This window comes from Artemia franciscana, chromosome 15, assembly GCF_032884065.1.
Source record: "Artemia franciscana chromosome 15, ASM3288406v1, whole genome shotgun sequence".
NCBI lineage: Eukaryota > Metazoa > Arthropoda > Branchiopoda > Anostraca > Artemiidae > Artemia > Artemia franciscana.
In genome coordinates this window covers 36,783,215-36,796,444 of record NC_088877.1, presented here as the reverse complement: position 1 = coordinate 36,796,444, position 13,230 = coordinate 36,783,215, and the positions used below count along the sequence as shown (strand labels likewise).

General features: G+C 34.9%; 1 protein-coding gene across 1 annotated transcript in view; it reads left to right on the top strand.

Annotated features, from left to right (window-relative positions):
- Positions 1-795: 795 nt before the first annotated feature.
- Positions 796-13,230, top strand: part of LOC136036421 (uncharacterized) — a gene marked incomplete at its 5' end in the record, with an annotated part of 58,379 nt that continues 45,944 nt past the window's right edge. Inside the window, 1 exon segment of the mRNA XM_065718652.1 lies at positions 796-870. Within this exon segment, the coding sequence (XP_065574724.1) occupies positions 796-870 (75 nt within the window).

Below are 13,230 nucleotides of genomic sequence, written 5' to 3'. Positions count from 1 at the left end.
AGCCAGTTTTGTACCACAAGCCCCTCTGCTATACTGCAGCTTTAGTTAGATTTAATAAAGCTAAAAATATGTAATAACTTTATGTACAAAAAATAAAAAAAATTATCTGCTAGAGTAAAACGGCATCTTTGTTCTTGTGTGTAAAAGGAGATAAAGACCAAACCCCCTTGTCTATATAGTCATGAACATACCCAAACTTTGAGTTGGTGGGAGGGGGTATGAGACAGTTTTTGGAGAAATAAAAAAAACACGTTAGTTTATGCTTGATATGAAAAATTTTCCTTGGAACTGATTGTGTCTATGCAGTAATATCTTTGTAGAGAAGTTGGAGAGAACACGTGAAAAAAAATTACATCAAAAGATATATTTTTCAAGAATCAAACCTCTCTTAGTGATAAAAGATTACTATTCGTCTTCACAATTTTAATTTTACTCGCATGCAGATCGTATCTTAGCAAAAAATGTTTTTGCAAGTACCTAAACCAAGTATTTTTTTATTTCTCTTATCTCCTTTATTTTGAATAAATGGCTGCACAAATAAAACAATTCAATTAGGCTATTTAGCTACTCTTGAATTTACATTTGTCATCTCATGTCATAGTTTCAATTGTCCAGTTGAATATTAAGTCATAAATATAATTTTAGGCAAGATAAATAAATTTGTCCGTGTCGTCTTATTTTGTGGTATACTGTGAAATCAGTGTTTGCTTTTATGTTTTAGTGTTTCTTGTTTCTGCTTTATGGTAGTATGCTTGCTTCTTTTTTTTTTTTATAAAGACGCATGAATCTTTTCAGCTTCTTTGTCAAGAAGAAAAAACAAGAAAAGCAAATTGAAATCTCTTGCATGCTATGGAGGTGCTTTAAAACCAGGTACATTTGATTTTAGTTTTTATGACCTTGTTTAAATTGAAAGGGATAATATTGAGCTTATGTGATATTAAATAAAAAAAACAATTTTTTTAAATGAAAGTAAGGAGCGACATTAAAACTTAAAACGAACAGAAATTACTCCGTATATGAAAGGGGCTTTTCCTTCTCAACGCCCCGCTCTTTACGCTAAAGTTTGGCTCTTTCTCTTAACTCTACATTTTAAAACAGTAAAAAAACTTTAGCGTAAAGAGCGGGGCTTTGAGAAGGAAAGGCCCCTTTCATATACGGAATAAATTCTGTTCGTTTTAAGTTTTAATGTCGCTCCTTACTTTCATTTAAAAAACTTGTTTTTTTTTATTTAATTTCAGAATTTTTTTGAATCAATGCATGTTTTGATTTTGGCTCTCCGCAGAGGAATAATTAAAACGAAATTTGTATTTTTTTTTTGGCTAAATGGCTTTCTCATAGTTTTGATCGAATGTTTTTTTAGAAAAAAAGAGCGGGAGAGGAAGCCTAGTTGCCCTCCGATTTTCGGTTAATAAAAAAGGCAACTAGAACTTTTAATTTTTTACGAATCTTTTTATTAGTAAAAGGTATACGTAACTTATAAACTAGTTTACGTAAAGAATTTTTTATTCTAATGTTTTTATTACACATATGAGAGGGTTTGCCCCCTCGTCATTACCTCTCTCTTTACACTAAATCTTAAATTTTGTCCCAATTCATTAAGAATGACCCCTGAATCACAAAAGCCGCAGAATAAATAGTTGACATTACTAAAAATACTTTGGCGTAAAGAGCGAGGTATTAGGAGGAGGTAAGCCCCTCATATGGGTAATAATTTCTGTTCGTTTTAAGTTTTAATGCTGCTGCTTACTTCCAGTTGAAAAAAACCTTTTCATTGTTTTTTCTAAGTAATGCTACTAAATCCTGCGCTCCCTTCATGGAAATTTTCTTCCCCCATGACAAATTCCTCGATGGACAGTTCCCCCAGCATATTCCCCTCTTCTCAACCCCTGCCTCCAACCGAAAAATCCTCCTGAAAACGCCTGTACACTTCCCAATAACCATTTCTATATGTAAGCACTGGTCAAAGTTTTGAACTTTTAACCCCTCCCACGGGGACTTTGGGGGAGTAAGTCATCCCCAAAGACATAGTTATAAGGTTTTTCGACTAAACTGAATAAAATGGCTATCTCAGAATTTTGATCCGTTGACTTTGTGAAAATAATTAGCTTGGGAGGGGGCCTAGGTGCCCTCCAATTTTTTGGTCACTTAAAAAGGGTACTAGAACTTTTCATTTCAGTTAGAATGAGCCCTCTCGCAATATTCTGGGACAACTGGGTCGATACTATCACCCCTGGGAAAAAAAAAACAAAAAAAAAAAAAAAAAAAAAAAAAAAACAAAAAACAAATAAACACGCATCCGTGATCTGCCTTTTGGCAAAAAATATAAAATTCCTAATTTTTGTAGATAGGAGCTTGAAACCTCTACAGTAGGGTTCTCTGATACGCTGAATCTGATGGTGTGACTTTTGTTAAGATTCTATGACTTTTAGGGGGTGTTTCCCCCTACTTTCTAAAATAACACAAATTTTCTCAGGCTCGTAACTTTTAATGGGTAAGACTAAACTTGATGAAACTTATATATTTAAAACTAGCATTAAAATGTGATTCTTTTGATGTATCTATTGGTACTAAAATTCCATTTTTTAGACTTTTGGTTACTATTGAGCCGGGTCGCTCCTTACTGCAGTTCGTTACCACGAACTGTTTGATTTTTGGACATTTCAAAATTTTCATTGGCCATCATAATTCGATTTTAATTCATTTGGTCCCTGATGTAACGCTTGGAGTCATGGTTAAAATACCACAAAAAAGATGAAGGAGGTTATACTTTAGACCCTTCCCCTAATTATATCAGCTGAGAGACTTGAGATCAAAATGTAGATGTTATAGGGTGTAGAATGTTTCAACCCATTCAGCAAAACGATGTTGCTTATGTTTATTTGGATTTTCTGTTAGGTTTGTAGGTTCGTTTGGATTGGTCTGTTAGGTTTATTTGGAACATTTGGATCTACCGAAGGCATTTTGAAGTTATAATAAAGAAAATGGTCCCTCGATGGCCTTTACGGATGATCATGACTTGATTTGAGTCAAGTAAAATAGCTTAAATAACCTTCAAAAACTTTAAATTGTTTAGACCCAGAATGAACTTAAAATACAATATATTGTTAAGTCAAACTTAAAACGAACACAAATTACCATAAAAGAGTTAAGACTAATGCTCCTAAACCTTCTAAAGGCGTGAGCTTTATTTGCGCTATACTGAAAATTTAATAAAAAATTTTTTTTTTTTACTGCAAGTAAGGAGGGACATTAAAACATAAAACGAACAGAAATTATTCCGTATATGAAAGGAGTTGTCCCCTCCTCAACGTCCTGGTCTTTACGCTAAAGTTTGACTCTTTCTCACAACTCTACTTTTTAAAACAATAACAAATTTAGCGCAAAGAGCGAGGCGTTGAGGAGGGGACAACCCCTTTCATGTATGGAATAATTTCTGTTTGGTTTAAGTTTTAATGTCGCTCTTTACTTGCAGTTAAAAAACTTTTCATTTTCATTTAATCTCTGAACGTTTTTGAATTAATTCGTGTTTTGATTTTTTCTTACCGCACATGAATAATTCAAACAAAATTTGCATATTATTTGTTTTTTTTTGGCTTAGTGGCTTTCTCATAGTTTTATAGGATGATTTTGATAAAAAAAAGGGGAGGAGGAGAAGTTGCCGTCCAATTTTTGGCTAATTAAAAAGGCAAATAGAACTTATAATTTTTACGAACGGATTTATTAGTAAAAAATATACGTACCTTACGAATTAACTTAAGTGACGATCTTCTATATTTGTATATTACTATTACGTATATGAGGGGGTTTGCCCCCTTGTTAATACCTCGTTCTTTACACTAAAGCTTAAATTTTGTCCCAATTCTTTAAGAATGACCTCAGAATCACAAAGGCTATAGAATAAATAGTTGAAATTACTAAAAGTACTTTAGCGTTAAGAGCGAGGTATTTAGGAGGAGATGAAACCCTCATATGTGCAATAATTTCTGTTCGTTTTAAGTTTTAATGCTGCTCCTTACTTTCAGTTGAAAAAACTTTTCATATTTATTTTTTCATTGTTTTTTTTAATAGTGCTAGAAAATCCTTCGCCCCCTTAATTGAATTTCTCTTCCCTATGACGAATTCCTCTAAGGGAAGATCCTTCCACGTAGCTCCCTCCCCTCAACGTTCCCCCCCATAAAAAAATCCCCCTCAAAACGTATGTACACTTCCTAATAACCATTACTACGTGTAAAAACTGGTCAAAGTTTGTAACTTGCAGCCCCTCCCCCGGAGACTATAGGGGAGTAAGTCGTCCCCAAAGACATAGTAACTTTGTTTTCCGACTATCCTGAACAAAATTGCTATCTCAAAGTTTTCATCCGTTGAATTTGGAAAAAAATGAGCGTGTGAGGGTGCCTAGGTACCCTCCAATTTATTTGGTCACTTAAAAAGGTCACTATAAATTTTATTTTTCGTTAGAATGAGCCCTCTCATGACATTCTAAGACCACTGGGTCGACGCGATCAACCTTGAAAAAAAACAACAAACAAATAAACGCGCACCCGTGGTTGGTTTTCTGGTAAAAAATAAGAAGTTCCATGTCTTTGTAGATAGGAGCTTGAAACTTCTGCAGTGGGGTTTTCTAATACGCTAAATGCGATGGTGTGAATTTCGTATAGGTTCTATGACTTTAAGGAGGTTTTCCCCTATTTTCCCAAATAAGGCAAATTTTTTCAGGTGCAATATCTTTTGATGCGTAAGACAGAATTTGATTTAACTTACATATTTAAAACCAACATAAAAATTTGATTCTCTTGATGTATCTATTAGAGTGAAAATTCCGTTTTTTTAGACTTTTGTTTACTATTGAGCCGGGTCGCTCCTTACTGCAGTTCGCTACCTTAGACGTTCGTATTCCAATTTCTGTATGTTGTAGTTTCAGCTCGTGCTACTTTATTAGGGTTTAACTTAATTCGTCATAATTTCTTTTCGTTTTGGATCTCATTTTTTCATTTATTTTGATTTCTGTTCATTGTAAGATTGAATTAGCATTTGACTTTCCGCTCGTTTTTGGTTTAAAATAGCTTTATGTACTATTTTTTTTATTTTCTCTTTGGAGAAAGATTTTTTTTATTAATGGCTTTAAAGACCCTTTTCAAACTTTAAACTATTGTAATTGCCACTTTAGCAAACCACTACCTCGGTTCACCGATATTAAACCTTTAGTTGAGAGGGCCTGATAATTTTTCTTAGGAAGGAAGGGGTATCGCCATTTTAGTGAAGAAGAATGTCCCTAGAGAGCCTTCGAGGATGACCACGACTTGACTAAAGTTAAGCTAGGTGGCTTAAAACCCCGTTCTCAAACTTTAAACTGTAGAAATCGTGAATTTAAATACAATTCTAAAGCGTGCACTTGTATGGAGAGGACCAAAATTTTTTTTTAAGAAATGAATCAATTCACTAAAAATCACATATTTGGTCCCAAGGTCTTGAGTGGGTCCTAGGTGAAACAATTCCCCGTTTATCGAGCTCTTTGTAATCCGATGTACTTTAATACTTTAAACAATATGCTTTAACGAATGATTTATCCTAAATTAAATTAGCTGAAGCTCTTCACATATTTTTTGAAACCTCGAAGTTTCCCTATGATCAGAATCCTTTTTGTATAGAAATCAAAAATGAATTCCTCCGAAGCCCAGTGTTCAATTATCACTTGTTGATGTAAATCGATTTTGCATAATTTACCAATTTCAAAGCAAGAGTTTGCCGATAAAATTCCGATAGCTTAGCGGCATCCCCTATTGGGTGTGCCCTGAGGGGGTAGGCTGATACTAGCTGTTTAATATACCAAAAGAAAGCTGGTAAAACCACAGGGATATTTTGGTAAAATTAGGCGCAAGATTAAGATCGGTGAAATGACAACGGCCAACATCTTTGTGGCTTGCAGGTAGAAATTCGGCTATTGATTAGATAAGTATTACACTGATAAAGTCAATCTATTAGCCATTTCGGATTTTAAAATCTGTTATAGTGACAGAAGGAACTTGATATTTACGTATATATTTATTTATTAAACACCTACCATCCACATAACATGATAAGACTGGAGTAGAGGATAAAGGAAAGAACAAAGAAATAAAACGGAAACACACGAACAAGAAATCACAGCTATGACATTTACCAATAAAAATTAAACATGCATTAAAATTGACAAAAAAATTAATGTTGCTGCACCAATATGGTTATTACACAGACATATAAAACACTAAAAACTATTGAATTAAAGGATGAATCAATCATTCTGTGAAGAATTAAGTTTTCAATCAATCCTCACAATTAAATTTAGAAATGGCATCATCGAGTTCAAATTTTCTAATTAATGGAGAATTTTGATGCTAAGATGGCAACTGAAGCAAATATTTAGCGAGTCGAAAGAAAATGGATCGGACAATCAGTTCTAGTAAACAGCTTCTGAAATCGTGCAATATACAAGATGTGAGGGAGGGCTACGACATTGACAAGGCCTGCTAGTAGCAGGTGGTTGAATCGAAATTTTTCTGCTACAATCGATGCATTTAAAGCAGATACAATCGTGTGAGATGGTCTGAGAGCAAGGATCTGGTTTAGTGCAGTGAGGAACCAATGGAAAGACCTTGGTAAGCGAGGTGGTCAACGGCTCTAACAGTGGCATTGGAAAGAGCTATAAAGGACCTTAGCTCACCTTTCCTGTTAGAAAGCAATATTTCTGACTTATCAGGATTGAAATGAAGTCAGAGTTTGACATACTCCTGTTGAAGTCTCAGATATTCGCTAGAGGTTACGACTGAGACTTAAAGTGTTATCTGCATAACCAAGTAGAGAGAGATTCAATAGAATAGTATCAGAGGCGTGGGACTCTGAACTTGAGTATCTGTCACACAGCAATTGAAAAGATTTGGCGCAGACTGCTCCTCGGCGTGCACCATTCAAGACAAAAAGGAGTTTTCTACATGGAAGAGGTGTCAAATTTTTATCCAAAAGTAGTCTCAACTAAACACGTAGTTGAGAATACATATCTCTATCACAGAGGCGTTCAGTCCATTTTGGGTCACTTTTAGGAGCATAACTGAGCGTATGAAGATATGAAAGGCGTGTCTGATACCGTGACTACGAGAACTAGACATTCCCCTGTAGATTTACATTCTTCTCTACAATCGCAGAGGCGTTCAGTCCATGTTGGGTCACTTTGAGGAGTATAACTAAGCGGATGAGGATATCAAAGGCGCGTCTGATACGATTTACATTCTCCTCTACAGTCACAGAGGCGTTCAGTCTATGTTGGATCACTTTGAGGAGCATAACTAAGCGGATGAGGATATCAAAGGCGCTTCTGATACCGTGACTAGCGAGAACTAGACATTCTCCTGTAGATTTAGCCTCAATTAGTGCATTGGCTAACCTATGAGAAGACCAGCATAACATGTTCTCCTTTGAACCTGAACTGGTGAGGTGGAGTGTAACATGTTTTTTCAAAATGTGGTCGGAAAAGAAGCTCGAAGACTTTGCAGAAGGAAGTTGCAACCATAATAAATCGAAATCATGAACATTCTGAGATCCTGTTTTTGGGATAACTTCTCATGCAAAAACAAGAGAGTACAATTCGTTATTTAGATCTGAATTACAAGTGCCAATTTTTCGACTAATACTTCCACACCAAATTTCAAACATAAAGCCTGGATTAATACCCTTACGAATTTTTTGAAGTGGGGCAGCTAGATTTTTGACAAAACGAAGAGCATGGCTAATTTGGGCTACATACATTTTAAAGTCTATGTACAAGCGAAGTCTTACGACAGATTTGGCCAATGTGGTTAGTGTTTGCAAAAGGTGGAAAGGAGCCCGACCTTTACTCAGAATATAACCTGTAAGAGAAGCAAACAAATCCGAATTTATTCTAGCCCAATCACGACGGGTTTTTAGCCTATTATATAATTAATTGTATAATAATTATATAAATATTAATAATTCATATAATTATTCTATTCTTTGAAGCCGTGGAGTTGGAGATAGGATTAAATAAGGAGATGGTGATATTTCAGATAATCAGATTTTGCGATAAATTTGTCCAGCTAATTGGAAGCTGAAAACGTCATGACTATTGGAGGCTACAAGTAGCAACCTCTAAAGGAATCACCTTTGTTGGCTACTCTTTCCTCAGAATAACGGAGGACTTCAAAGTGAATACATACGACGTTGGACAACGTTCATAGCGTAACAGCGTCATGTTACGCTATGAACAGGCTATAAAGAAATATTAATCGACATCCTCGTCATTATACCCTAAAAGTTTCAATTTATTTTCCTTAGCCATTCCAAAGAAAACAAATGAAATTTTGATTGACCATTTAATATATAAATTGATACTCATTCCTGAACTTCACAGCAGTTTTAGATTTATTAAGGCTATAAAAGAGCATAGTAAAAATTCATTTTTTTTTAGTATAGTGCAAATGACGCTCTAGCTTTTAGAAGTCACAGGGGGTGCATGCCTTACTCCTAAGTTTGTGGTAGTTTCTTTTTGTTTTAAGTTTGACTTAATTATTATCGTAATTTAGAACGCCAAAAGAACGCCATTTGAGCTATACGGGAAATCATTTTATTTTGAGCTTTGTATTTTTATTTGTCTTAACATCACCAAAAAATGGAATAAAATTACCATAAAAACTAAGATGAAAGAAAAGGAACGAACGAAACCTCGGTTAACAATTGAATTTATATATTGATTAAATAAAAAAGAAGTTTTTTTTTTTAACTGAAAGTAAGGAACGACATTAAAACTTAAAAAGAACATAAATTACTCCGTATATGAAAGGGTCTGCTCTTTACGCTAAAGTATGACTCTTTCTCTTAACTCTACTTTTTAAAACAGTAAAAAACTTTAGCGTAAAGAGCGGGGCGTTGAGGATTAAAAGCCCCTTTCACATGGGGAGTAATTTCTGTTCGTTTTAAGTTTTAATGGCGCTCCTTACTTTCAGTTAAGAAAACTTGTTTTTTTTTATGTTTAATTTCTGAGCGTTTTTGAATTAATGCATGTTTTCATTTTGGCTCTCCAAACATAAATAATTAAAACAAAATTTACAAATTAATTTTTTTGACTAAATGGCTTTCTCATAGTTTTAATCGGACGAATGTTTTCATTAGTAAAAATATACGTAACTTACGAATTAACTTACTTAACGAACTTCTGTATTCGTATGTTCTTATTACGTATATGAGGGGGAACACCCCCTTGTCAATTCATACTCTCTTTACACTAAAGCTTAAATTTTGTCCCAGTTCCTATAACCCCTGCATCACAAAGACCATATAATGAATAGTTGAAATTACGAAGAATTCTTTAGCGTAAAGAGCGAGGCATTACGAGGAGGTGAACCCCTCATATGCGTAATAATTTCTGTTTGTTTTAAGTTTTAATGCTGCTCCTTAATTTCAGTTGAAAAACTTTTCATATTAATTTTTTCATTGTTTTTCTAAATAATGCTAGAAAATCTTGCACCCCCTTCATTGAAATTTTCTTCCCCCATGACAAATTACTCCATGGAAAGATCCTCCCACCTACCTCCCCCTCAACTAAAAAATCCCCCTGAAAACGTATGTGCACTTCTCAATAACCATTAATATATATATATATATATATATATATATATATATATATATATATATATATATATATATATATATATATATATATATATATATACATATATAAATATATATATATATATATATATATATATATATAATACATATATATATATATATATATATATATATATATATATATATATATATATATATATATATATATATATATATATATATATATATATATATATATATATATATATATATATATATATATATATATATATATATATATATATATATATATATATATATATATATATATATATATATATATATATATATATATATATATATATATATACTACTACTACTACTAATAATAACTCACCGCAGCACAAGCCGCCTGAGGCCAACACAGATACGCACGCTCCTCCTCCAACCTAATCTATTTAAAGCCTCCCTCTTTACACCCTCCCTGGAAGTTCCCATTTCCTTTAAATCTTTATTTATAACATCCTCCCAACTCAGACAAGGACGACCTGCTTTCCGTGTAGCCCCAGACGTTCGGCCAAAAAGGACAATCTTCGGTAATCTGTCATCCTTCATCTGTAGAACGTGGCCTAGCCATCTCAACCTTTCTTTCATTATAGCCCTAGAAAGCGGGATTTAACCACACTTTTCGTACAACCTACTGTTTGAAATACTGTCTGTCAGCCAGGTACCCAGAACAATCCGTAGACAATTTCTCTGGAAAACATCTAGTAAATTTTCATCTGCTTTTCGGAGTGCCCATGCTTCAGAGCCATATTTGACCACTGTCATCACTGTAGCTTCCAATATTCTAATCTTGGTTTGTAGACTTATCTTTCTATTCTTCCAATTTTTTTAACTGTGAAAAAACACCCTGAGCCTTAGCTATTCTACTTTTAACATCTTCACTGCTCCAACTATCTTTACTAATAATACTACCAAGGTAACTGAAGCTCCCAACCTGATCAATCTTTACGTTACCTAATGTCACCTGTTCATCTTCACTTATTCCTAGCCTTAGTGACTTAGTCTTCGTAACATTAATTTTCAAGCCTATTTTAGCACCCTGAACTCGCAAAACCTCCAAAAATTCATTCATTTTGCTCATACTTTCATCTAATATGCTTAAATCATCAGCATAGTCTAAGTCCAGGAGCGTTCTTCCTCCCCATTTGATTCCATGGTCTCCAATTGCCTTTCCTGTCCTCCTTAAGACGAAGTCCATCAGAATGATCCATATAAAGGGGGATAGAACACAACCCTGCTTAACTTGAGATTTAATACAAAACCAGTTGCTAACCTCATTTCCTACCTTAACCACAGCAGTATTATTCTCTTACATAGCACAAATCACTTTAATGTATTTTTCTGGTATACCATATAACGATAAGACCTTTTTAACGCTCTTCTATCAACAGAATCGAAAGCTTGCTCATAATCGATAAAACTGAGGACCAAAGGTGTTTGAAAACGAAGGGACCTCTCAATTATTAACCTAAGAGTGAAAACTTGGTCGACACATCCTCTACCTTTTCTAAAACCATATTGTTCTTCCCTTAAAACTTTGTCTACAGCATGTCTCAGTCTAAAAAGTATCTTATTACTCAGTAATTTGCTACCTACAGAGACCAGACTAATGCCTTGACAATTACGACACTCACTCTTCTCACTTTTCTTATACAGTGGTTTAATTAAGGTTTTCCTAAAATCATTGGGTACTTTCCCTTTTTGGGTACGTTCTTGAATTGTGGGGGTGTCCATATATATATATATATATATATATATATTATAAAAATAAGTTGTCTGTCTGTGGATCAGGTGATGTCATGTTTCTGTGTCGGCTGACGTCATGAAGTTAGTTGTCGTCATTTTTGCTTTGACGGTAACGTCATTCAAGATATTTAAGACATATGTTCACGTAGAAATCTATTAATGTTTAAGTTTACAATGACTGATGAACTTACCATGGCAAAAGCCGATGAAGATGCTCAAAGAGTCTATGCCAAAAAACTTGCTGCTGATAGAGAGAGTCAGAAAAGAAAGCGTGCCGAGGAACTACCAGAGCAACGCGAAAGCAGACTTGCTGCTAAAAGAGAAAGTGAAAAAAGAAGGCGTGCCGAGGAATCAAAAGAACAGCAAGGAAGCAGGCTTGAGGCTGATAGAGAAAGAAAGAACAGAAAGCGTGCCGAGGAATCAAAAGAACAGCAAGGAAACAGGCTTGAGGCTGATAGAGAAAGAAAGAACAGAAAGCGTGCCGAGGAACTACCAGAGCAACGCGGAAGCAGACTTGCTGCTAAAAGAGAAAGTGAAAAAAGAAGGCGTGCCGAGGAATTACAAGAACAGCAAGAAATCAGGCTTGCTGCTGATAGAGACAAAAATGATTCTTTTGCAAAAAAACTGCTGTATACTGAAGTGCCTTCGTATTACACGTGGAATACTAAAAATAAAGTATTTGAACGTCGAAAACAGGGTAAGTCAGTCGACGGCCAACCTACCATCTTCAAAGATACCACGATAGGAAGACTCTACACTGTTCACCCCAATCAACATGAATGCTTCTTTCTACGCCTGCTTTTGGTGAATGTACCCGGTCCGACATCCTTTGAGTATTTGAGGACTGTAAATGGTACTATACATGACACTTACCGTAGTGCATGCCAAGCTTTGAATTTATTGGAGAATGACCAACACTGGGATAACTGCATCAATGACGCGTGCGAAACGCCAACCCCAAGTCAAATTCGTGCATTGTTTGGCATCATTTTAACAACTTGCTCTCCATCAGCTCCTACAGAGTTATGGGAAAAATATAAGTCAAAAATGTCCAAAGATATACTCCATCGAAAACAGTTAGAGACGTCAGATATGACTTTTGATTTTACATCAGAAATTTATAACTACACTTTAGTTGTTTTAGAAGATTTGTGCGTACGTATGGCAAACAAACCTCTTCAGGATTTGGGAATGCCTTCACCTAACCGTATCGCTGCTGTTTCGACATGTGTAGAATTGGATCGTAAACAAAGTTACAGTACGAGTGATCTATTGTCGTATGTACAAAATAACATTTCCAAGTTAACGTCGGAACAAAAAGACATTTATGATACGATAATGCATTGTGTCGATAACAACGTTGGAGAAATTTCTTTTTGGATGCGCCAGGAGGTACTGGTAAAACGTTTGTGATAAAACTGATTCTGGCATCAATTCGATCAAAAATGATATAGCGTTGGCAATTGCGTCGTCCGGAATAGCCGCAACATTGCTGCCTGGTGGAAGAACTGCTCATTCAGCTTTGAAATTGCCTCTGAACTTGCATTCTACAGAAACTCCCACGTGCAATATTTCCAAATCATCTGGGATGGGTAAAGTATTGCAGCAATGCAAACTTATTATTTGGGATGAGTGCACAATGGCACACAAAAAATCGCTCGAGGCTCTGGATCAATGCTTGAAAGATTTGCGAGGGAAGTCGAAACCCTTTGGCAGCATATTAATATTGCTTGCGGGAGATTTCAGGCAAACATTACCTATAATACCTAGATCAACTCCTGCAGACGAAATGAATGCTTGCCTGAAAAATTCTAATTTATG